This window comes from Olea europaea, chromosome 10 (assembly GCF_002742605.1).
Source record: "Olea europaea var. sylvestris chromosome 10, O_europaea_v1, whole genome shotgun sequence".
NCBI lineage: Eukaryota > Viridiplantae > Streptophyta > Magnoliopsida > Lamiales > Oleaceae > Olea > Olea europaea.
Window position 1 is genome coordinate 34,293,777 of NC_036246.1, and position 26,899 is coordinate 34,320,675.

Genomic DNA, 26,899 nt, shown 5'->3' on the forward strand with positions numbered 1-26,899 from the left:
GAGACGTAGAAATAGCACTTGGTCTTTTGGGCTTGGATTTTGCAATGGAGAAAAAGCTTGAAAAACCCACAGATAAGAGGACCGTTGAATATGTAACCGAGCATGAAAAGTGGGAAAGGGTTAACAAACTCTGTTTGAAAATCATCAAGCGATCGATATCTGATTCTATTCTAGGTGCCATCCCTAATAATGAAAATGCCAAAAGTTTTATGGATGCCATAGGAGAAAAATTTATTGAGTCTGATAAAGCCGAAACTGGGGATCTGATGGATAAATTTATGAGCATGAAATATGATGGTACAAGTGGTGTTAAGGTGCATGTCATGAAAATGATAAATATATCATCTAAGCTAAAGGCTCTTGACATTCCCATTGCGGAGCCTTTCCTGATCTATCATGTTTTGAATAGCCTTCCTAACAAGTTTAATCATCTTAAGGTTGCTTACAATGCTCAGCGGGATAAGTGGAATTTGAATGACCTCATAGCAGTGTGTGCCCAAGAAAAGTATAGGATGCGCCGTGAAACTGTTGAAATCGTGCAATTAGCTTTTCTACCATCACAGAATAAGGGGCCTTCTCATAATCATAAACCTAAGTTTCGTAAGGATAATAAGTCTCACTGAAGTCAACAGAATAAAAATTTTAGTGGTCCCAAAGGAGTTATAAAGAAAAATGATCAATGCAAGTTCTGTAAAAAGAAGGGTCACTGGCAGAAAGATTGTTTTAATTTCAAGACTTGGTTGGAAAAGAAGAAGAGTTCTCCAGGTATTCCCTTGGCCTTAGTTTGTTTTGAGTCTTCGTTAGTAGATGTACCTTTGAATTCTTGGTGGTTAGACTCGGGAGCTAGTATTCATATTGCGAATTCCTTGCAGGGGTTCATAAGCAAACGGAGGTCAAGTGAGAATGAAGTAAGCTTGAGCGTTGCAAATGGATTTCAAGTGAAGGTTGAATTCATAGGAGTAGTGAAGTTAACTTTAGAGTCTAGTTTTTATCTTGTTTTGGAAAATACAGTTTATGTACCGCAAATGAGACGGAATTTAATTTCTATACCAAAACTTGATGCTTGTGGTTTTACATTTAACTTTGGTAATGGAATGGTTAAATTATTTAATGATTCTCGTTTGATTGGAAATGGCATTTTATGTGATGGTTTATATAAATTATCTTTGGCTTCTATTGGTGATGTCTCGTGTGTTACAAATGTATCAAAGAAAATGGCTTTAATTCGTGAATCATCCTCTATGTTGTGATATAAGCGATTGGGTCTGTTTCTAAGGATATAATGGAAAGATTAGTAAAAGATGAGATACTTCCTTCCTTAGACTTCTCCGATTTTGACACCTGTATAGATTGTATAAGAGGAAAGTTAACTAAGTCTACGAGGAAGGGTTCGACTAGGAGTAATGAAACTTTGGACTTAATTCACACTGATATCAGTGGACCTTTGCTTTCTACTATATGTGGGAATAAATATTTCATAACTTCCATTGATGATTTCTCACGATATGGATATGTTTATTTGATTAACGACAAATCACATGCACTTGAGAAATTCAAAGTTTTCAAACTGGAAGTAGATAAACAATGTGGGAAAAATATCAAAATTGTAAGATCTGACCGAGATGGTGAGTACTATGAGAAATATGACAAGTCTGGTCAAAATATGGGTGATTTTGCAAATTTTTTACAAGAATGTGGAATAGTGCCCCAATACACCATGCCAGGGACACCTGAGCAGAATGGTGTTTCTGAAAGATGTAATCGAACTTTAAAAGATATGGTTAGAAGTATGATAAATAGAACAAATTTGCCTGAATATTTGTGGGGTGAAGCCTTGAAAACAGCTATGTATATTTTGAACAGAGTTCCAAGTAAAGCTGTTGCAAAGATACCTTTTGAATTATGGACAGGACGTAAGCCAAGTATGGCTCGCTTTAAAGTTTGGGGATGTCCAGCTGAGGTTAGGATTTATAATCCATTTGAAAAGAAATTAGACCCTAAATCAACTCCTGGATACTTTATTGGGTATCCAGATAGATCAAAAGGATATAAATTTTACTGTCCAAATCGCGGCACTAGAATTGTGGAGTCCATTACTGCTAAGTTTCTGGAGAACGATTTTGGAGATAGTGGGAGTTTCACGTTGAGAGAAATTCTTGTTGAACCTAATCAAGTTGTTGTTCCAGTTTCCGTCATACAGGAAAGAGTTGGTTCACAACCAATTGAAGTTGTTGATGAAGAACCGAGGAACCAAGAGGGAATCTCTAATTCCTCAAACAACGATTGAATCGGTTCCTAAGCCACAAGTTAGGAGATCACAAAGGGAAAGAAGATCTGCATTGCCCAGCGATTATGTTACATATTTATTGGAGAGCGATTTTAATATCGGGTATATTGTTGATCTTGTAACTTATAATCAAGCATTGACAAGTTCTGAGGCAGATAAATGGATAGCTGCCATGGAAGATGAAATGAATTCCATGGAAAGGAATAAAGTTTGGGATCTTGTTGAACTTCCTCCAGATGCTAAGGCTGTAGATAACAAGTGGATTTTCAAAAGTAAATTAGATTCAAAAGAAAATATTGAATGAAAGAAAGCAAGATTGTTGCAAAAGGTTTCACTCAACGAGAGGGCATTGATTATGTTGAAACCTTTTCCCCTGTTTCATCGAAAGATTCTTTTCGAATTATCATGGCTCTTGTGGCACACTATAATTTGGAGCTTCATCAAATGGATGTTAAGACAACATTTTTGAATGGAGATCTTTTTGAAATGGTTTATATGAAACAGCCTGAAGGCTTTGTTGTGAAAGGAAAAGAGAACTTGGTATGTAAGTTAAACAAATCATTATATGGATTTTAGCAAACATCTCGACAGTGGTATTTGAAATTTGATGAGGTTGTGACATCTCTTGGTTTTGTCGAAAATATTATTGATCAATGCATTTATCTTAAAACCAGTGGGAGAAATTTTATTTTCCTTGTATTGTATGTTGATGACATTCTATTTGCTAGCAGTAACTTAGGGCTGTTTCATGAGACAAAGAAAATGTTGTCTGCTAATTTTGAGATGAAATATCTTGGAGAAGCTTCCTATGTACTTGGCATTGAAATACATCGTGATAGAAATCGTGGTTTATTGAGACTTTCTCAGAAAGCTTATATACGTCGTGTTCTAGAAATGTTTAATATGTAGAATTGTGCACCTGGTGATGTACCTATCATAAAAGGAGATAAGTTTAATAAAACTCAATGTCCAAGGAATGAGCTGGAAAGGGAGTCTATGAAAATGATCCCATATGCTAGTGCTGTGGGAAGCTTGATGTATGCTCAAGTTTGCACTAGACCGGATATAGCCTACGCAATAAGTGTCCTTAGCAGATTTCAGTTTAATCCAGGACAAGAGCATTGGAAAGCAGCTAAGAAAGTTATGAGATATTTGAAGAAAACTGAAAGTTATATGCTTACATTCAAGCGTACAAATCATCTTGAGGTGGTAGGATATTCAGATTCTGATTTTGCTGGATGTCAAGATGATTTGAAATCGACCTCAAGTTACATTTTTACATTAGCTGGTGGTGCCATTTCTTGGAAAAGTGCTAAATAGACTCTAGTGGCATCTTCTACTATACAAGCTGAATTTGTGGCATGTTATGGGGCTACAGTCCAAGCCGTTTAGTTAAGAAATTTCATCTCTGGCTTGAAAATTGTTGATTCCATCGCAAGACCGATCACCATCTACTGTGATAACAGTGCAGTAGTATTCTTTTCAAAAAATAATAAAAGTTCTGGTGGATCAAAACATATTAACATCAAATATTTGGTTGTTAGAGATAGAGTCAAATAAGGGCAGACGAAAATAGAGCATATTAGTACAGAGGCGATGGTTGCAGATCCCTTGACTAAGGGACTTGCTCCAAAAGTCTTTAAAACACATGTTACTAATATGGGTATTGTGGAAACATTTGATATTTTTGGTTAGTGGGAGTTATTTATGTAAAGAATTACGTTTTGGGTTTGATCCCTTTACGGGGTATATAGGCAACCCATATGTTTTCGAGTACAGCCCCTTCTGATAATAAAATAATTTTTCCCCATCCATAAACTATTTTTTAAGCATGCATTTGACTTATATCTTTTTATATTATTTGCATCTTGAAATATGACGTATAAAGACATAAGGTGAGTCTCTTTTAGAGACATGTGGCTTCATTTTGATTCGAAGCATTATGAGGACCGATAAGAGATCACAGTTTTTGATCACATTTGGTGCTAAGTTCATACCACATACTACCACATTGGTTGGAGGATGGGGATCCATGTCAATAAGGATGTTGACATTTGTAGCTGTGGAATGGTCTTACATCTCTTAAATTGGTGTAATGACTTCCATGTTTGGTGTTAATATTCTTGTTGGACCGGATCATGTTACGTAAGTTGTCATTATTAGAGCTATACTTTTGTGGCCACCTATGTAGTCTAACCCGGGTGTTAAAACTTTGTTATGGCAATCAAATGTTTGTCCAAGTGGGAGAATGTTGGAATAATTAATAATTCCATATGTGGGCTTCACATTCGATTGCAAAATTTTACGGGTTAGATATATGGCTTATAATGATATTTGTGTTTGGGCCAAATTTATTAAGTGATCAATTGGGCCTTTTACACCTTACGGGTTGTAATTAATTTTATGTGGTAATTTAAAGTATGTGGGCCGAAAATAAACCCTAATTAGAATTCTAGTCGTAATGGGACGGCTCAAATTATTTCCTATATATAAAGGTTAGGTCCCCTCTCCTCTCCATATATGTTTCATTAGCTTGCCCCATTGATAGCTAATACTTTTGTGAGGAGCAAGGAGGGGAAGATCTTGACTATTATTACAACTATAATTCATATCAACAATGACTTCCGCATGTATGAATTCGATTTATTAATTTATTATTTTGTGATTATTGATTCTTAGCATGATTGAAATTAAATATTAACAGAACCGTGCAATATATGATTAGTATTTTAATTATTTGTCTTTGACTTAAATTAAATTAAATTTAAATAATTACCAAACAGGGACTAAATAAATTAGGATAATTGATTTTAGAATCAGAAGTGATTAGCCTTTGAAATATTAAAACGAATGATTATAAAGGGATTCGAAGTCCCGTTACTTCCAATCATTTGATTTCACACATTTCCCAATAGCTAGGTCAAGTAATTATCTATGAATTAACTAAAACTGAACCCCAGCTCGTAAAAATGATTTTTAAACTCACATCTATTTTTTAATGATTTAGCGACATAAGACCAATTTACCCCTTTCGTCTTCTCATATTTGCCATTTTGTCATCTTTTCAGTACGCAGCCATTTGTAACCATATTCATGCCATCAAACCATCAAACTCCGATTTATTTCTTCACTAATTATCAATTTGTCGTAACAATTAGAACTCCGATTTATTATGTTCACAACTACCAAACAATTTGTTATTACAAACTTCTATTTATTCGTTCACTGCTAATCAATTTCTTATGACAAATAAATAAAATTTATTTTTCACAACTAATTATCAAATTGTTTGAACACGTGATTATTCCAATGCAATGAATATTGGATCGACTGAAATGAAGGAAGACAAATGGCTACAAAAATAGGGTCAAAACGAAGTTCAAAAGGGACACGTTTCAAAGCTCCGAACAATTTATAAAATAAAAAAAATCCTAACAACTCAATCCTTCCCCTATTTTTAGCCCTGTTCAACCATTAAGTAAATTAGATTTGCGGAGAAATCAAAGACAATGACTGAAAAAATAAAAAAAATGAAACAAATATTAAACCCGCTAAGATCATTTCAAAAGACCCAAAAATAAAATAATAATGCTCTTTTATACACCACTCCACGTCATACATGAAGTTTGACCTCACTTCAAAATTTAAAAATGAATGAAAAAAACCAAACGACCCGCCCTTTTGACACTTCACACAATTATGTCAACTATGTGATCATCCGTCCGGGCTATGTTTAGCTCAATCCAAAATTAATGGGCAAAAGTGTATTACATTAAAACTGGCCACTCACGTACCATGATTGAAAATAAAATATAATGCAGAGGAGGCGATCTTGGGAGAGGTCCTCTATGGTTAATTGACCCCCAATTTCTACAATTTTTTTTTTTTTTTTTTTTGGGGGGGCTCTATTTTTATTTTTATTGTTTATTTTTTTTATTATTTTAAAATTTTAAAACATACACTACAATTATAGTATAGCTCCCAACTTTGTTCCTCCGCTCCAAATCTATCGACCGTCATTACCATTTACGATTTGTCTGCCGTTAAAACATTTAAAAATTTAATTGTGACCCCTAACCCAAAGTGGCTGATCCCACCTCTGATGGAAATTTAGGCTAAAAGGAAGGAAAAGCATCAAAAACAAGCCTCACGTTTAGTATTCAACAGACCACAAACTGTCTACTGCTCATAACAGTAGATTAAGATTACGTTACAATTTACATATAGACACAGACACACATGAACATACCCATTCGTAAAATTAAGGCATGTTTTATTACAGAAACTAAATTAAACATAGCATGAAACGTTACTCGGCGCGCGTGCGCACACAATTATACCCTCTAGCGGCCACCAGGCAGCTTCTCCTTGATCTTTTCCATCATTCCCTTCTTCTCATGCTGTTGCCCTTCACCATATCCGTAGCCGCCTCCACCCTGAGTAGTGGTTTGAGTACCGTAAGTCTGCTCGTCCTTTTGACCGCCAGGCAACTTCTCCTTAATCTTATCTTTCAAACCCTTCTTCCTTCTCCCTCCCATCCCATCATCCTCTGATGACTGCAAAATACCACAAAATTAAAATATATATATATAAATAAATAAATGAAAAATGTTAGCATTTTAGATGTTCTCAAAGATATAAAGTACATAGCAGAAATTAGCTAATACTTACCGAGCTGCTGGAGCTGCCAGATCGGCGGAGCTGGCCCTGTCCATGTTGCTCCCCAGCTCGGCCAGCATCAACTTTGCCCGGGGCAATTCCACCACCATGAGTTCCATAAACTCCAGTGGTTCCATAACCAGTTCCTTGTTGGCCCGATTTAGGACCCCCAGTGTGGCCAACAGGGTTGCCATATTCATCAGTCTGTCGCGTTGGGTTCCCGTATTGGTCTCCGTACTCTGCCATTTCTTCAGATTTCAAGTGTGTATCAAAATTAAAACTTAAATAAACAAGTAGTTTGTTCAGCTTCTTATATTGTCCCGCACTGCAATGTGACGGAGATTAATTCGCACACGATGTTTATATAGGAGAAAAAGGGTCCTAGTAACGTACAGGATTTGAAAAGCAAATGGCAGGAGAGGCTTACAAGTGTTGCATGAATTAAAGCAGCTGACACGTTAGGGTTCGTGCAATTTCAGCGTGGCAAAATAGCATAACGACGTGTGTCTCTGTCGGCTATTCGGATAAGGCTAATCTAAAATGCTACCCAAGAAGGTGACATATTTCCGCGTATTACTCCGCCAAAGAAGATAACAATTTCGAAGTTCTTTTTTCGCAATCTGAACAAGAATTTCTAAAAAATCTAAAGTATAATTAACACTAATTTTATCATCCATTTCATCATATGAATAATTTTTAACAAATTTTCAATCATGTATTTATTAATTTTTCCAAAATTGACTAAGGCTCTAAATTTTAACTACACAAACAAGGCCTTTTATGAAATTGGAACGAGACTAAAGTTTAAAGCCGATAAAATTATCGATTAATTAAGTCCCTATTTAGTTTAGTTCAAAAATTGATAAAAATAAAAGTTAAAGTTAAGAATTAATTTTAATCACACGTTTGATAAGATCCACAAATTTATCAACTTTTCATTCAAACAGTTTATGAGATTTTATCAAAATCTATTAAATGAAAATCCTTCTTATTGAATGATTATATGATACTTTCGAAAATTGTCACTCCTTTTGCTCAGTAAGATCCCAAAATTACTCCGCCAAAGAAGATGACAATTTCGAAGTTCTTTTTTTGCAATCTGAACAAGAATTTTTAAAAAATCTAAAGTATAATTAACACTAATTTTATCATTCATTTCATCATATGAATAATTTTTAACAAATTTTCAATCATGTATTTATTAATTTTTACAAAATTGACTAAGACTCTAAATTTTAACTACACAAACAAGGCCTTTTATGAAATTGGAACGAGACAAAAGTTTAAAGCCGATGAAATTATCGATTAATTAAGTCCCTACTTAGTTTAGTTCAAAAATTGATAAAAATAAAAGTTAAAGTTAAGAATTAATTTAATCGCACGTTTGATGAGATCAACAAATTTATCAACTTTTCATCCAAATAGTTTATGAGATTTTATCAAAATCTATTAAATGAAAATCCTTCTCATTGAATGATTATGATACTTCCGAAAATTGAAATTCTTGATTGATGGAAGAACTATATTACTTGTTTTGCTCGGTGAGATCCCAAAATGAATAATCAACTCATTCCATACTAGAAATAATAAAATGTATATATATATATATTTTTAGCAAAACTAAACAAGAATTAATTATAACTGGTGGTTCAATGGGATTTGTTCTAGCCGATCTCACGAACTGCCCAATTACTAATGATCTCTATTTGGTATTAATTAATTCACACCAAGATGCAACTTCTATCGATCATACCCTTCAAGTATCAGTTTTGTTTCTTCAAGCTTTGCTGTAGGATTTTCGTGCCTCCTTGGAATTTTTCAGCTGTCTAGCTTAATGTAATTTTTTGGTGCGTTCAAGGCTAGGAAAAACAGTGCAATCCCGCGTGAATTATGTCGGGACGTCCTTTTTTTTTTTTTTTTTTTTTTTTTTTTTTTTTACAATCATCTTCCTTAATATGAACTCATAGATTTATTAGTACAGGATCCGAACTTTTCTTGAGTTTCTTCAAAAAATTTATCAACACAAATTCGAAATAAAGTCAACTACAATAAAAATATCAAAAGATATTTTGCAGGGGATGGGATGGGTAAGAGGTTGGCGTCCTTGGAGAAGATATTTTTGGATTAGATCGACTCAAGGTTAGTCACCTGGCATGATTTTCTTGATCTCTATCTTAACAAGACATTTGGCTTTACAGGTGTTCAGTCAACATGTGCAGGTGTTTGATGCTAACTGCAATCAATCCTGTGGTGATCGTAGAAGGAAATTTAGCCGTTGTTTTTTTCTTATTAAAATAAAATTCTTTAATTCTCGTACGCATCTTTAACCATATATTTATACAATAAAATATTTTAAACGTAAATTCAAAATTTTCTCTTACTTTTTAATAACACGTTCTACAAAAAATCACTATTCAAAAAAAGTCATTTTTCTCATTAATGACCATCAAACATAGACTTACGTGCCTCAGCTTCTCTTGCATAGAATTTTTTGTTGTTTTCCTGATTTTTTTTCTTTTGACATTATTTCTAATAAGACGTGACGATTAAGATTAAGTTTTATAATTTAGGGAAATTGTAGTAAATAGTCATTGCACAACGTTCGTTCAAGAAATTGTTACTTTCTATAAATATCATAGAAATAATCAATTTTGTTAAATTTTTACGGGAAAAAAATGTCCCTAATATAAATTCGTGCCGTTGTATTAAAATTGACAATTGATTTAATAGTGACATAATTTTTGAATGGATTTAACCTTTGAATTTATAGCTAGAATTGATCAGTACCATGTTCAATTCTCTATTTTCAGAACCAGACAAATTTTAACTAGATTGGTCTGGTTTTAGTTTTGGTTTTGATTTTGATTTTGTTCAGGTAATTTAGAATAAAAATGCACATCCCTAAATAAAAATAGATTTTGTGGTATAATAATGAAACAATAATTTCTTTTATAATTGTCGTATCGACTATACTTACCATGCCATGCAAACACTGCTAATTAACTAAACAAACTGACAGACTATTATATATAAAGAACGATACTACATGTACCTAAAAATTTTATCTAATCTTTTATTTACCACTTACAATAAGGGTGGGAACCATGGGTTGGATTTTTTAAATACATGCGTGGCCCGCGTATTTTGTAAGAGGGAGGACACGGTTTGATAACCCCCATCGGTACATATATCATTTTCCTTATATAAGAACCTTAGTAAATGAGCTACATAAATCATGTGCTTAACAAGATATAATGGATTCTCTAATCTAGCATAGATAATAGTGTGTTCAATGAGGACAACACGTTCTCATCACCTTTCCTTCAACATTAAAATAATTGGCGACAGTCTATAAATCGTATTATTATTATTATTATTATTATTATTATTATTATTATTATTATTATTATTATTATTATTATTATTATGCTAAGACAATTAACATAATCTAAAATTTTTCTCTACTTACACATTCTCCAAAAATACTATTTTTTACAAAATTTATTTATGAAAAATCTACATCAAATAGACCCTTCATCTCAATGTTTCATTCATTCTATTTCTGTCCATATATAAGGTTGAATGGTTGAGAACGGTGAAAGTTCATTAATTTGTATTTATATGATTAAATTATCATGAGAATACAAATTTATTTTAGTGATTCAACACCTTTATGACTATAATGGGACAGCCTTTGTCTCTTGGAAAAATTTAAAAAATATATGTTTCGTGTACGTGTTCACGTCAGTAGACAACACGGCCCATTGATTTTTGAGAATATCTTGTTTAATAATCAGGAAAACTTAAATTTTTAAATCATTCGAGTGGAGTTACACATGGTATTAACTTTTAATGAAAAAGTGTTGAAATTCCTCTATTTCAAGCCGATTATTTATTCTGTTAAACGTTTAATTAAGTATGGATGATTATTAGAATCTGGGATACTCCCATACTTTTCGGGTACTATATTGATAATTTGTAACCACGGAGACTCACGAATTAATCTTTATTTCTTAGATAAATAATTTAAGACATTGATTAGGAACAATAATTGAAATCCTTAAATTAATAGAACTAATTTACTAGAAGATATATTCTCTCATAAGCTAGATGATATTAATAAAACTAAACTAATCAGCTATAGTGCCCCATACCCATTAATTTATTTTATGGTTTGTTACATGATTATTTTCAACCATACATTCATACAATAAAATATTTTACACATATACCAAAAGCTTTTCTATACTTTTTGTTCGCACATTCTCCTAAAAATACTACTTAAAATAAAGATACTGAGAGAATTTTTGGCTGATAGTTCATCTTTGTGTTTTTTACATAATTAAATTATATATGATTGAAGTACAACTACTAATTTTTTCACTACATATCAATTTGTTCTAATTTTATTTAATTAAACCTCTTCAATTATACATAATGTGCTATGATTGAATAAAATATTGTCACTAAACTAGTCACGTATGTAGAGTGAGATAAGTGGGCAACATGGGACACGCATATTACCGTCAAAGTACTTATATTATTATGTCATGAAAGCAAAAAAACAAGGCCAACACAATAATTTCCTAAGATTGTTTAATTCATCCATGCCAATAATTCAACCTTTGATGAAGTCATGATTAAAGTATTTTTCAGCACGTCCAAAAGTCACCCCTTCATTGGGGACTAAATAAATAAAATCCATTCAAAACCCACCCTAAATATATATTTTATTAATTTAGTTGCCCATTCAGTTCGAACACTTAAATTTTACTTTTGTGTAACCTAATCAGCAAATATCATGGCCCTCCTTTTGTCTTCTTAATTTGTCCAATGATATTTTATATAAATATAGGGTTGGACAAAACCCTCGAATCGAACCGATCGAATCAAATCCGACGGTTCTTCTCAAATTAAATACCCGAACGAGTATTTGAATCAAGAATCGACGGGTATAGTTCGGTTCTTGGTTCTAAACCAAAACCCGAAGAACCGAATAAGAATCGAATCTCCATAATTTTTTATTTTAAATAAGTAAAATTATTTTATTTTTCTAAATAAATTTGTTAACTAGTTAATTTAGTTCAAATCACAAAATATGATTTTTCCTATTTCTAATTTTCAGTTCAAAATCAACTTAATCAAATTGACCTCAATTTTATGCAAATCTGTTATTCTACTGTAGTGTCGTTTTTACTGGAGAAAATTGAATTAAAACTCTACAACATCTCTCTTAATTATTTTGAACTCGCTATCTTTGTCTTTCTGTGATTTTAATAATCAAATTTATGAAGAATTCAACAAAGAGATACGTGAAATACATAAGATTGAACTACGATATTTTGTAAGAGTTAATATTGAACATATCATTAATTAAATTAACGTAACTTTGTATATATTAAAAAATTTAATTATAATACGGAACCGAATGGAATCGAACCGGATCGAACCGAACCGAATGAAACCGAACCTGAATGGTTCCGTAATTAAATTTGGATCCGACGGTTCCACTTACTAAATACTCGAAAATTTCGAGTTGATTCAATTTTCGTTAGAACCGAACTGAACCGGACCATGTCCAGCCCTATATAAATATAACACAATGGATTGTTAATGGTTTTGCCACTAAGTAATACAAGTATCAAAACTGCAGCATATTCCTCTAGTGATATGTGTACTTGTTTTATAGCATTGAAGCTTTCACTTTTGCATAACAATGTGCCTTTTCTCAAGTCCAATATGCCTCTAGCAATGTGTTTCTTTTAGAATACTTTCTATATAAAGATTAAATTAGTCGTCATCTTTCGTAATATTCTTATCCTGGCCGAAGGAAAGAGTCAAGAGTGCATGAGAAAGATGAGAGATCTTAAACGAGACCGAGATCTCAAAAGTCGAAATTGAAGGGCAAACGTGCATATCAATATTGTTGTTAGGACTTGTAGGATCCTTTTTCAATTAATTCAAATGAAACATTTAAATGATATAAACTTGTTACATTGCTTCTCAACCCGTTGAATGGACTTTTAGAAGGTAGAAATACTATAGACCATTGGCGGCACGTTTGGTATGTTGAACTGGACGTATTTAAGAAATCAAAAAATAGATGATCATCTTGGAGAGGATTTATTAAGTAGGATCTTAAATTCTTAAACAATTTACAATTCAAGAACAGGTCCCAGACTTCTGATTTCTATTTTTGTAAATGAAAGATACATTAGTTGTTCACCCCGCATGACAAATCGTATTAGAAATACAGACAGAACCTTCATTTGGTAATAAAACATATCGAAAATCCAAGAAAATTTGCATATAAACAAGCGTGATGAGAATAAAATTCATCATTCAAATCATGAATATCAGATCAGTACATGAAGATATCAGAAGAGGCCATGATTGGCTGATTAACATGAAGCAAACTCCATGGATTCAAGAAATCTTCCTCGTTAATCATATGCTCATTATAGGCATAAATATTGTCATTTTCATCAAATTCAGCAAAAGTGTTTTCTGTGCAGTTCGTGAAGTTGATTATATCATTGAGAGCCTGTAATCTGTGGTTCAGTTCACCCATCTGAGCCCTTAAAACTGAGTTTTCAGCCTCAATATTCAGGTATAGCTGAGTAACAACATTCATGTTGGTAAGCAAATTGTAGTTTTCAGTCCTTAGTTGACTCATTTTCTCCATCAGATCATCCATTTGCTTCTGCTTCCTCATGCGTGATCTACGTGCTGATTCGCGATTCGAAATCATTCTTTTGCGTTTCCTTTGGTCCATTATATGCTGCAAATTGTCTTCAGAAGAGTTCTGAATCGTGCTTGATCCTGAACAAGTTCCACATGGAGAAGCCATGATATGTACTCAAATAATAATACTTTTTATGGGTATTTACTATTTAGCAAGAAAATACGGGGCAAAAAAAAGTGGATTGGTATTTAATTATAATTAGTATAAATTATAAGCTAATTAAGCATCCATACGTTTCATGAGAAAACATAAAACCAGTAGAGGAAGGCAACAGAAAAAGATTGAACCAAGTGTGAACGACGACGAAGGGCCGAGTTTACAGTAAATCCAGAAAGGAGGATTTCACTAAGTACAGGCGACATGGAGCTCAAACACTAAAAAACACTTCAACATTAAAGTTCATAATAATATATTTTCACTGAATTTATGAAATAAGGAGGAAAAAGAAAATTAGCACAGAATTATGCAATGAAGAAAGGAGAAGAAGGAAGAGGCTTTTGATGGTATTGGACATGCAATTTATAGACACAAACACTTATTGAAAGGATTAAAAAATAGAAAATATTAGCAATCATAAATATAAAACAATTGCAAATGGTTAGTAATATTCTCAATTATGTATCTTTATTACATAAATTAATTGCACTTGTAAGTAAAGTAGGTACTAAGACTGAGAGAGCCAGATGATGTAGTCGAGGTGATATTTAATACTGGAAAATGCTATTCATGTACATAAGAAAAGTCTAAACTTTTCTGCCATTAGTGAATAATTGCTCATTGTTTAATGTACATGTCTAGAATTCATTAATAAATTGTGTGGCCGGTTGCATCTTGCCATTAAAGTTTTAGATCTAATGTATGATAGTGTAATTGGTTGATTAGAATTTATTCCAAAAATTTTAATCAATAATTTAATCTAGTTTTATTAATGCAATTTTTGGCACACGAAATGATTATTTATTTATTATTTATTATTATTATTATTATTTTTGTGTGTGTTCCATTTGGAAAATGAAAGGCAAAACATTGAGTATTTGCTTCGTTCTGCAATAAAATGTTATACAGGTTTTCGTCTTTAACTCAGTACTGACAATTCAATGTACAAAATATGTATTAATGGAAAATATAAAAAAAAAAAATTCTTAACAGTATGTATAAAACTTTCTTATCTTGTATTAGTGAATAGATAATATTGTTGTAACCTCAAAATATGAAAGGATCTTGACATTATTTCAAATGAAATAACAGTCAAAATACAATCAATCAATGAGCACTCAAACTAAACTCCAAGCATTACTCATTATTATCGTTTTCAGCAATGAAAAATTGTTTTCCATCAGTTATAGAAAAAAAAAAAAAAACCAATATCTGCATTTCCTTGTAGTTTCTTGTCATTAGCTGTGATCTTCCAGTCTTCATAAAACCCAAAAGGTCATCTTTCTGTTTTTGACTTGGTGCTAATGTATACATCTTTTTGGTGTCATCATCCACAACATCAATTGAAAAATTCAATCTTGCCTTACATTTGAATTGGCTGCTGTTGACACGCTAAAAGTGCAGTCCAAATCGAATAATCTAAAGAATGAAGCGCAACTGGGCAATTCAGGATAAAGACCCAAATAGGTTTATTAATGAATGCAGTGGAAGCCCACAAATGCGGTAACACCATTGCCCAAACTTGCAAGATGCCCAAGATCTGAGTGAATAAAGTGCCTTGCAGTCGCCCAGGATTATGACCCTGTTCTCGTCCAAACATTCGAATCGCCTAGGATCTTAGCAAACATAAGATGTTATGGTTATCCAAAAGTGCAGTTATCAAAGCAGTTATTAAGTAATCTTATCACGTTCCACGATTAAAGGATGTTCAGTTGAAGACGGTTGAACGACAAAAAGTAGTGGCAGCCGTTAGAGACGGCAGTTCCACGATAAGTTGGCCACCATGAAGAAAGTGGGCAGTTATAAAGCAATTAAGCAGTTTCTAAGCGGTTGATCACGAAGAGATCATCAAGGGAATATAAAAGAAAGAAAAGACATAGAGCAAAGGATCCCAAATCAAACACTCTCAAACAGAGAATATGTAATTTCAATTTCTTAGTTTAGACTTAAACATTTCTTTCAGTACTCGTATGCTTGTGCCCCTTGAAGGCATTCTGTTTAAGTTCCAATTGTAAAGTTATCGCCAATTAAATACTCCTTTATGGGACTTTGTCTCAAGAGGTTTATTCCTTACACAATCATCTGATCCCTTTTTAATTGTTAGCGACTAGCCGCGCAAAACAGCTGCAAATCCAATTTCTTGGAAATTTTATTTCCATCCGTCGTATCAAATAATTTCTCTGAACCCTTATCTTCAGTTCGTTTCTTAATCTAAATCAAAATCAATGATTAATTTTAACAATATGTTTTCAAAAACGGATCATGATTGGATCCAAGATCGAACTATAAAATTTCAAGTCGAGCTAATACACGAATTTTTTTTTTACACAAAAAACTATTTTTGCAAAAAAAAAAAAAAAAATTAAAAAAAATTCTTGGGCCGGGGGGGGGGGGCTACAGCCCAGCTCAGTCCCCCCCACATCCGTCCCTGAATGTTTCTAGGTTCAATCACATATATTATCAACTTTTAGCCCTTGCTTGAGTTAAAGAAATTTTTTTTGATATATGTATAATATTATTTTATTGAAAAATGTACGATTAAAAATAAAAAAGAGAAAGTATAGAATGAAGTTGTACCTGAGAAAATGTGCTTTCGGGGTCAATTCTGGAAGATTCCTAGGTTACATTGTAAACAACCGAGGAATCGAGGTAAATCTTGAAAAAATACAAGCTATCATCCAAATGAAGCCTCCAACCAAATCCAAAGAGGTACAAAATTTAATTGAAAGGGTTGCCGCTCTCAGTCGGTTCGTCTCCAAGTTTACAGACCGCTGCAAACCCTTTTTCGGCACGTTATGAGGAGGAAAGAAGTTTGAATGGACCAAAGAATGCCAGGACGCCTTTAACGAGCTAACGAGACAACTAGTCCGGCCTCCGTTGCTTTCAAAACCTAAAGCAGGCGAGGCCTTGAAACTATATTTATCTGTTTTAGAGCATGCCATTAGTACCGTTCTAACCCTAGAAGAAAATGGCGTTCAACACCCGATTTATTACGTAAGCAAAGCGCTTCACGAAGCCGAGCTCAGATATTCGCCTGTAGAGAAACTGGCATTCACCCTGCTGATGGCAGCGCGAAAACTGAGGCCATATTTCTTGGAACACCCCATTGAGGTCCTTACCAACTCTCCATTGAGGCAAACACTGCAAAGGCCCGACACCTCTGGTCCGATTGTAAATGGGCAGTAGAACTCGAACAATTCGACATCAAATACACACCTCGTTCCTCCATAAAGGGCCAAGCACTCGCTGACTTTGTCTCTGAGTTCTGCAACGTCCCAATTGAGGAACAACAGAAAGAAACCCCTTGGAAACTTTATGTCAACGGTTCATCCACCGGAGAACGATCTGGAGTCGATGTCGTATTAATCAGCCCTGATCATCGCATATTCTGTGAAGCCTTGCCATTTGACTTTAAAGCCTCCAATAATGAGACTGAGTACGAAACTCTCATTGTCGGAGCAAGAGTGGCCTCAGAGTTAGGGATCTCCAACCTGATCCTACACAGCAACTCCCAACTAGTCGTGAATCAAGTCAATGATGTATATATGGCGAAAGAAAACAGGATGGACAATTACCTACGAGTTGTGAAAAAAGAACTTGAAAGGTTCAACACCACCCAAGTCAAACAAATTCCTAGATCTCAGAACAGTCACGCCGATGCACTGGCCCGCCTAGCCACCAGTGAGGGAATTGAAGAGTTTGATAGCATCTCGATAGGAAAAATATCCCTACCGTCCACCGAGTTGGCCAAAGTGGTCCTTATGATGATAGACCCCAAACCAACTTGGCAGAGCGAGATCATCGCTTACCTAAAAATCGAGAAATATCCTGAAAACTCTACAGAGGTTAGAAAGCTCTGAATAAGGTTGGTCAGGTACACACTCATTGATAATATACTATACAAACGAGGATATTCTATGCCCTTATTAAGGTGCTTGAACGAAGGAGAAGCTCAGCACACCCTACAGGACGTTCACGAAGGACTATGTGGAAACCATTCCGGTGGACTCTCACTAGCCTACAAGATCATACGACAAGGATACTTTTGGCCTGCAATAAGATGTGATTCTCTTCAATTTGTCAAAAGATGCAACAAGTGCTAGCGCCTCGCCCCCGTCATAAATACTCTACCGCGCGAACTGAACCCAGTAACAGCACCTTGGCCCTTTGCAAAATGGGGGGTCGACCTAATTGGACATATGCCCATTGGAAAAGGAAGGGTAAAATTCGCCATCGTTGCAGTGGATTACTTCACTAAACGGGCCGAGGCAGAGCCACTTGCCACCATCACCGAACAAAAAACAACAAACTTTTTGTGAAAATCAGTGATCTGTAGGTTCGGCATACCCCACTCCATTGTTACAGACAATGGAAAACAGTTCGATAACGCACGACTTTTAGATTTGTGCGAAGAGTTCGACATCAAGAAATATTTCTCATCACCGAACCATCCACAGGCAAATGGCCAAGTCGAAGCCATTAACAAGATTATTAAGCACACATTGAAAGCAAAACTCGACTTGTTAAAAGGAAGATGGGCCGATGAACTCCCCAGTGTGCTATGGTCTTATCGCACTACTGCAAGGACAAACACGAAAGAAATCCCATTCTCACTAGCTTTCGGCTTAGAGGCCGTGATCCCACTAGAAGTCAGCATTTCCTCGCTGCGCATAACTGATTACGACGAAGAAAGGAACCACATAGTTCTTCGCACGAAACTCGACCTAACCAAGGAGAAAAGGAACAACGCCGAACTCAAGAATGCCGTTTACAAACAGCGGAACTCCAAGTACTACGATAAAAAAGTGCAAAAAAGAGAATTTGAAGTAGGATTCCTCGTCTTACAGAAGGTATTTCTCCCCACAAGAGAGATCGGCAGTAGATGCCTGGGTCCGAACCAGGAAGGTCCCTATCTAATAACGAAGGTCCTGCTAAAAGGGGCATATGAACTGGAAGACTTGGGGAGTAGACCCTTACCCCATCTTTGGAATGCCGTACACCTTAAGCGATACTATCAGTGAAAGGGAAAAGCCCATATAAAGCCCCCTTGTAATGTCAATTACACCAATAAAAAGGGATTTCCTATTTTTGAACATTTTATTCAGCAATCTGTCAGAATCTTACAAAGCCCCGCTATATACGCAGGCCGATCTAAGGTTGTATGTGCTACGATATTTAGTGAAAAATTCCTTCTAAGGAATATTATAAAGCCCTGCTCCATATGCAGGCCGATCTAAGGTCGTATGTGCTGCGACACTTAGTGGAAAATTCCTCCTAAGGAATCTTATAAAGCCCTCCTCCATACGCTGGCCGATCTAAGGTCGTATGTGCTGCGACACTTAGTGAAAAATTCCTCCTAAGAAATCTTATAAAGCCTTGCTCCATCGCAAGCCGATCTAAGGTCCTATGTGCTGCGACACTTAGTGAAAATTTCCTCATAAAGAACCTTATAAAGCCCTGCTCCATATGCAGGTCGTACGTACTGCAACCCTTAGTGGAAATTTTCAATGCCCTGCTAGACACGCAGGACGAGCTAAGGCCGTACGTGGTACTACACTTAGTAAAAATGCCGAATGCATAAGTCTGGTTTGGAAAGCAGGTACTGCACAACTAGGTAAAATTCATTCAAGGTAATTCTACATGCTACTGTGACGCTCTTACAAATTTAGCTAAGTTTGTGAGGTATTGTCACACAAAGAAAAAAAAAAAAACAACAGATCTCTACTAAAGAAATCGTACTAAGCATAAACAGTTATCCATTCCAAACAAAATGTCATAAAAAGTCAAAACAAAGTTCACTCATAAGCCAAAAACATATTGCAAAACTAAATACCAAAAATAATATTTTTTTAACCACCTAGGGGTCTTGGGGGGTTGGTGTACTATCCTCAACATCCTGGGCTGCCGGTAATACCAGGACTCCAGCAGTCTCAGACAACCTTCGCAGTTCCTCCTTCTGCCCCTCCAGCGCCTCATTCAGAAAGGCCACGTCAATATTAGGCCTCTCCTTCCTGATGTGCCCCACTAGCTCCTCCAGTGCTATCACATAGACATCTTGGGCTACGACGTCAAACTCGGAGGACTTCTTCCAGGCCTCCACTGCTCTGTCAACCTTGGCCTCAGCCTCTTCAGCCCTTTTGGTGGCCTCCTTTGCCCTTTCGATGGCCTCTTGTATCTTATGGATGGCCTCCCTGACTTTGTCGCGCTTCTCCTCAGCCCGAGCTCTGGCCTCTTCCTCCTAGGCCCTCAATACCCTGATCTCCCCCATCAATCTTTCCTCGACATCGATCCTGGAGTTCAGCTTGATCCCCATCTAATTCAGCTTCTCTTCATACTCCTTCTCCCTCAGAGCAAATTGGGACTTTTCAGCCTCCCTCCAGCTCAGACTTCACCTATTTTTCAAAAATCAAAAATCAAGCAAGTCATTAAAACAATTGCTCAAAAAATAAAAAAATAAAAACCATAAAGTAAGAAGTATACCTTATTCGCCACTGCCATCATGTATAAAATATATATATGACCATGGGGCTGAGCAGTGACCAAGGCCTCACCAATGGGCATCTCATTCAAATAGCCCTGCTCTCTCTCACCCCAGCTTCGGTTAAGTAGATTGGCAGACTTCCTCAATGGTGAAGTGAGCGCGGCAGTCATCCCCCTGGAAGGAGAAGGAGCTCGGAGATAATCTAAAAATATCTATGGTCGGTGTCCCACCAAACTTTCCCAGCTCGGCCTCTGTAAATCTGGGCACCTATCCTGTAAGTTCACAGAACTGGTCCCGACAGCAGAGGGTACAGCTAGGGAAGGCAAAGAAGGAGACAGCAGAGTAGGGCTCGATAAAGGCATTGCCTTAGGAATCCTCAGTGCTACTGGGGGTGCAGATCGGTTCCTCTTCAGTGGAACCTCCTCCTCCACCTCGCTCTCCAACCGTTCTGGGACATCTCTCTTTTTTCCTTTGGTCGTAGCCGTTGCCTTATAGCCCGCATCTCGTCTTGATGAGATGAGAAAACAGCGAAACGCTTAATAAATATTTATATACATAAAGAAGCCACAATCGCGAATGAGGGTCAAAATATTACCTGAACTGGAAGGAGATGAACTTGAAGCTCGTATTTGCAACAAACCGGCCCGGTATAAGTTCGAATCTGAGATCACAAACTTATAGGACCTTTGCTTTTTAGGTAATGATCTTATTATCTCAGCTCGTCTCTGTGTATCTTTGGTTAATGTCTCCTTCTTATAATCTGCACAAAGGAAAAATATCGAGGTCAATACTTTGTCAACATACGCCTTGCTAAAAGACTAAAGCCCAAAAAAAAAAAAAAACACTTCCTCCCTCTTCACCTCGACAGAATGAAACTTCCCCGATACATAGAACCACTCTTCCTTCCATTTCTTAATTGAGGAAGGGGTGTCTAACACCAGAGAACCTCCTGTCCTGGGCCTAACGCTTGTGTACCACCAACCCAAGTTCTTCCCATCTTCCTTAAAAGTAAACAGAGAATCGAACTGTTGGACACTTAGCTCGAAATTCCCCATTTGGTTCCACATAATAAGGGCGTTTGGAACCCTCACATCCAAAGTCCGTGACAAAACGCCCTAAGTCGATCGGGTTAATTATGGAAATAGGAACAGGGGTAAAAACTTCCCTACAACTAGAAGACGAACTCGTCGAGAAGGGGACTAACTCTTCCTGCTGATTACCCCAGGAATGAACTCTTTACTCGTCCGAACTCATGTATAAACTAGGAAACAAAGCACAAACTAAAAGGAGGAAGCAGATAAGAACAGAAAAATACCTGGGAAATGAACTGGGAAAACGACCTTACTCGAATATGGAAATGCGAACTCAGAAGATTGCCCGAATATTTGAGAAAATAAACCAGCGAAATAAAAGGAGAAATGACTGGCCAAAAAGGAATTTAAAGAAAGAGAAGCTAAGAGGGTGTGATCTGAACCGTCCATCCAAAAATGGAGGGAAAAAATCAATGGCTCAAAAGCCTGAGAGACAAAACGACGTAGTTTTAGCCAAGCTTGTTGAAGAAGCTACTTATAAATGGCGTACAGCTCATCTCCATCAAAAGATGACACTTGTCACAGCAATAAATGTACTTCTTGGAGAAAGCATCATTGAGGTTAGCCCTCCCTACGGTAGAGCTGACTTGGGGGGTAACTATTGACAACCGAACTCCGATCTAAGCTAAAACAGTTCGTTAAACCCACCTCAAGCAAATGGGAGTTCGGTTTGTTCTCCCAGGTCGGAAAATCCCGTCGTTATCTCAGTAAAACGTCATGATTATCCCGACACATCACCCCATCAATCAAATACACTTGCCGCAGGTGACATTATCACCGCCCGAAATCACCAATCCTAAAGTACTAATCCTTATGCCCCTTACAGGCCATAATTACCTGGGAAAAACATTGACACATAGCCACAGACCTCGTCGACCAATCACAGGAGAATTTGGCTAACCGAGTTACGAGCTCGGTACTGTTACTGATTTGATGTGATTTCGACTGAAACTATATATAAATAGTTGAATAGAACTCTTGTAAAAGACAAGTGAATTCATATAACGACTCATGGCACAATCACACTTTAATGACATTTTTTGTAGTCTTTTTCAAGAATAAATCGCATTTTTTATTAAAGTTGGTTCAAAATTATCCTTGCTAATTTTGACGTCAACAAACATGAAGAATCAAATACGGGTAACTAAATTTCGAAATTTGAAGAGGAAAATAATGAAATGTCAAAAGTTAACATGCAATACAAATTATAAGTGAAGTTTGGTATACTAAATTATAATGCAATGGCAAATGGGTCTATTTCTTTTTTTGATCATTTTCTCACTGCAATTATTTAAAACAAAATTGAATGTGCATTTGAGTGATTTATGTACGAAATCAAACAATGTTGACAGCGAGATATTATATAACAAAATAATGAAAATGACAATCGAATACAAATGAGCTCCTAATTTTATATTAATTCATACTAAATTAATTTAAAACTAAGAAGCATGAATACGGACAAAGAATTATTAAATTCAAAGTATCTTTAACAAGCATTTAAAAGGTTATTATCATGAGATTAAAGCAAAACAATTATAATAACAGCCTATAAACTTTGTAATATATGTTTTGAAGATAAATGATAAATTGAAAAACTTGTAAGGCTACATACTGATACCAGACCATTCTGTTAAATTGAAATTTCAAAATTTTAATTCCACCTGAGATAATTCATTTTTTGTTTGGTTAAAAAAATTATGATGGATTATTGTTGGACGTGGAATTTGAAGAGACAAAGAGATATTTTTGTGTTTTGTTAAGAAAAGAAAATGGATGTTTGGGAGATAAATGGTCAAATTACTTAGAGAGGGTAATGTTTGTGATATATTTATATGATAAATAAATGTAAGTGATAAGCTTTATGCCATTTATATGTTTTTCTGAAGATTTTTGTATTTTCAATTTTATTAGTTTCTTGTACTTGCATATTAATAATTCTATTTTAAAGAATTTCAGAAGTATAATTTTTGTTTTTCGTCAACCAATTAACCTTACATAATTTGGGACCTAATCAAAGTGTGACCTTAGGCGATCGACTATCTCTCCTATAGTTAGGGCCGCCATTGTTTACACAATAAAATATTTTACACATATACCCTAAACTTTTCAATAGTTTTTGACTATGAATTCTCCTAAAAATCACTATTCAAAACTCTATTTTTTTAAAATAATGTTTATCAAACGGGGTTTAATAGTGAGATCAATTTATCTAAAAAGAAACAAAACCAACGGATTACTTGCAACAGAGTCAATGTTTGATTTCCAGAAGTAACATAATATAATTTTCTGTTCAAAGGAAAATGGGTTTTCTTCATTGGAGGTATACAGGAAACTAGACATTCAACATTGAGCGGTGACCAAGTATTGCTTGAGAGAGAGGGGGGGTGGGGGAGAGAGACACCTCGCTATTGGGTTATTTGCCCATATAGTATATTTTGTTATGATAAAATAATAATTTATAATAAATAAATTGTGATTTTATTTATTTATTGCATTTATTTATTATTAAGCATGTGAATTAAAGTGTCTATGAACACTTGTCATACTATAAGTTGGGTACTTGCGTTGAGAAGTAAAGTGTGACACAAATTATATTTTGATCATAAATTATTTGTTCACAACTAGTGTATAAGAGTTGATACCTTGTACTGGAAGGTTGTAGTGTTGACCGATTCACTATTGAGGTTTGTAATTTGTTCTTATCACAGAAATAGTCAAAGGTGGCACTAGTACACTTACAGTGTATTGAGTGGACCATGTGTCAAGTTTAATTCTATAGCATGACCATATAGAGAATTAAATTTTACTTGACCGTTGTGTATTTCATCTAAATCCCTTGGTAGGGTTTTGTATATCTTTTCATGATTTTAATGATTCTTTGATTCATAAATAGGTGAGATCAATTTGATTGGTTTAATATCTCGATGAGTTGGAAACTTAAGAATGAGTGAAGTAGAGAATATGAATTCGTGTCGAGAAATGTCACCCTGAAAAATGAGTAGAGTGACTTCTTAAGTATTTCTCTATTGAATGGTTAAAATCTGAGCTCAATATTTAGCGATGGTTAAATTTTGACGTCTGTGATTAGATCACAGAATCGTTTAAAAAAATGATACCTAAATTAGTGAGAATACTTAGAAGGGGGTAAGTGTTCAACGAACTATGCTAACGGCTAATCAGGAATACCTTTACCTTATTCTCCTGATAAGCGAAACGATCATATATGCTCGTACCTAATTATCGGATTTAGGATAGGGATAAAATACATATACTATAAGTTAGAGGAAAGTATTACAGATTTATTGGCTTATGTGATCTTATATATTCCAAGAGTTCAATCTTTTACCTTTAGTGGAAAAAACAAAGATAATAATTAGATTGAGTGGTTTAGGGTTGTCTAGATATAATTTAATTATTGGATCTTAGATAATATATGTCAGACCAGGTCCCTGTGATAGCTCTATAAAATATTGAAACTTAATTACGATAATTATAATGTTTTGAACTTAATTGTAATTACAATAATACTTATTGTAATTACTATGAAAGTTGTAAACTTAAATATAATTGTAATTGAAATTTTAGGACTACACATATAATTAAATATAAACTAATTGAATTTGGACTTTAAAAAAAAAAAAAAAACTCATACTTGGATTATAATTAGAACTTTTATTTGAACGTGGAATTATTATTGTACAAGGATTGAAACTATTCTATCTCTATTAATAGAAATTCTATGTAAACTAGATATCCTATAGAATTGTACAATAATCATAATACATAATTTCATAATGCTTAAATTGGGGAAGGAAAAAAAGAGAAAAAAAATTATTTTCTTGCTTTTATCAATTGTCCAGTTCAAAAATTAGGTTCTTGATTTAATTAAAAGAAAGTGTCCACCCATCAATGCAGTTTTGACTTTGGAGCACACCATAGAAGACTTGGAGTTTTGAAATATCAAGTTTTTGGAATTAAAAATCTAGAAGTTCCTGATCCAAAGAGTTGAAGTACGTAATTTAGAATTTATTCAAGAATTGATCATCAAATTTAGATAAAATTTTGAATATTTTATTCTTGATATAACATATACGTGAATATCTAGACGATTTTTTTATTGAATTAAAGAAATTTTTTATTTTCTGAGTAATTCCGCTACCACATTCCAACACTTACTTACAAAGGTAGAACTCGCGATGGTAGAAGAAGTGACAAAATTACAAATCACTCCATTAATGCCAGTACTTCGCCCAAAGTTTCTGCTTCATTAAATAATGGATTTGGATCGATTTAAATAATAGCCCAATTAAATTTATTAAATTTAAAAGTCTAGTAAGACCCATAAAAATTCAAAAGCCTACCATATTTTTTTTTTTCAAAATCTATAATTATTCAATTATTCTTTTTCATTAAATATAATTTGGTGGTTATCAAAATTGGTTACAAATTTCCCGTATAAATAGGACCAATGGTCCATAAATTTTCATAAGTGAAAGTACGCGAAAAAAATCTCGAAGTGCTAAAGAAATCTCAAAATCAAAGGAAGAGAAGAAATTCTCTCAAACTTAAGTTCGATGAACACCAAGAAGATCAAAATTTTCTTCAAATTAAGCAAATTCAAGTCAAGTCAAAGAAGATCAAAGTTTTCTTTAAATCAAATAAAAAACAAGTCCAAGTCTTGGAGTGCAAATTCAAGTCCCAAAATCCAAGTGCCGAATAAGCCAAGTTCTCAACAAATCATATTTTCAACAAATTTTGAAGTTCAGGATCAAATCACGTGGTCTCTTGTCTTCAAAGATTCAGATCATTAATCAGAGAATCTTGTAGTTTTGTAGTTACCAGAAGATTAACATTCACTTATATTTCTCAAAAATACAATTTGTAATAATATTTGTATTTTAATACACAAAATTTGTTGAACAAAGATTAAAAAAAAAAAAAAAAAAAAAAAAAGAAGTAGAGAAAAATAAAAAAAGAATTGCCTTTTGGTAATCGAGGGTTGCAGCGGCCGTTACATAGCCAAAAACCAAAATAGAAATGGTTGATTTCCCTTATTAGGATCCATTTTCATTGTTTTGCTTTCATTATAATTAAAATTTCTTGTTGATCATCGAATATAAAAGGAGATCAACATGTTCATCTCCTAGAAATAATAGTAACGAGGTATCTATAAATGGAATAGACTGAGGGCATCTCCAACCATTGCACCATTGCACAATTTTGCTTCATTTTTTGTGCAAAGTTGCTCCAATGCAACACCAAACTTTGCACCATTCTGGTGCAAAATGGTGCAAAGTGTAAAATGTCTCTTTTGCATTTATTTAACATTTTCAAAATAAATGTGTTAAGGGTATTTATGTCATTTGTGCTATATATTTTTTAATACAATAAATTATATTTATTATTTTTATTAATATTAATATTATTATTTGCATTTAAAATAAATTTTAAATGTAAGACATAATAATTAATAAATT

General features: G+C 34.5%; 3 protein-coding genes across 4 annotated transcripts; 1 reads left to right on the top strand and 2 right to left on the bottom strand.

Moving 5' to 3' along the window:
- Nucleotides 1–6,417: 6,417 nt before the first annotated feature.
- On the bottom strand, nucleotides 6,418–7,360 carry LOC111401949 (dehydrin DHN1-like). The gene is made up of 2 exons (XM_023029936.1): nucleotides 6,959–7,360; nucleotides 6,418–6,843 (listed from the first exon to the last, which is right to left on the bottom strand). The coding sequence occupies exons 1-2, from the start codon at nucleotides 7,190–7,192 to the stop codon at nucleotides 6,631–6,633; spliced, it is 447 nt and encodes a 148-aa protein (XP_022885704.1). The 5' UTR covers nucleotides 7,193–7,360; the 3' UTR covers nucleotides 6,418–6,630.
- Nucleotides 7,361–13,082: 5,722 nt separating this feature from the next.
- LOC111402738 (bZIP transcription factor 11-like) lies at nucleotides 13,083–14,191 on the bottom strand. Of its 2 annotated transcripts, XM_023031079.1 has the most exons (2): nucleotides 13,925–14,191; nucleotides 13,083–13,768 (listed from the first exon to the last, which is right to left on the bottom strand). In XM_023031079.1, exons 1-2 carry the CDS (start codon nucleotides 13,929–13,931, stop codon nucleotides 13,308–13,310), a joined length of 468 nt encoding a protein of 155 aa, XP_022886847.1. In that variant the 5' UTR covers nucleotides 13,932–14,191; the 3' UTR covers nucleotides 13,083–13,307. The 2 variants fall into 2 exon arrangements, with proteins under 2 accessions (XP_022886847.1, XP_022886846.1); XM_023031078.1 differs by having other exon boundaries at nucleotides 13,083–14,191.
- Nucleotides 14,192–16,412: 2,221 nt separating this feature from the next.
- On the top strand, nucleotides 16,413–19,481 carry LOC111400571. The gene is made up of 7 exons (XM_023027980.1): nucleotides 16,413–16,556; nucleotides 16,683–17,018; nucleotides 17,081–17,692; nucleotides 17,779–17,909; nucleotides 18,184–18,841; nucleotides 18,953–19,003; nucleotides 19,320–19,481. The coding sequence occupies exons 1-7, from the start codon at nucleotides 16,413–16,415 to the stop codon at nucleotides 19,479–19,481; spliced, it is 2,094 nt and encodes a 697-aa protein (XP_022883748.1).
- The last annotated feature ends 7,418 nt before the right edge of the window (nucleotides 19,482–26,899 follow it).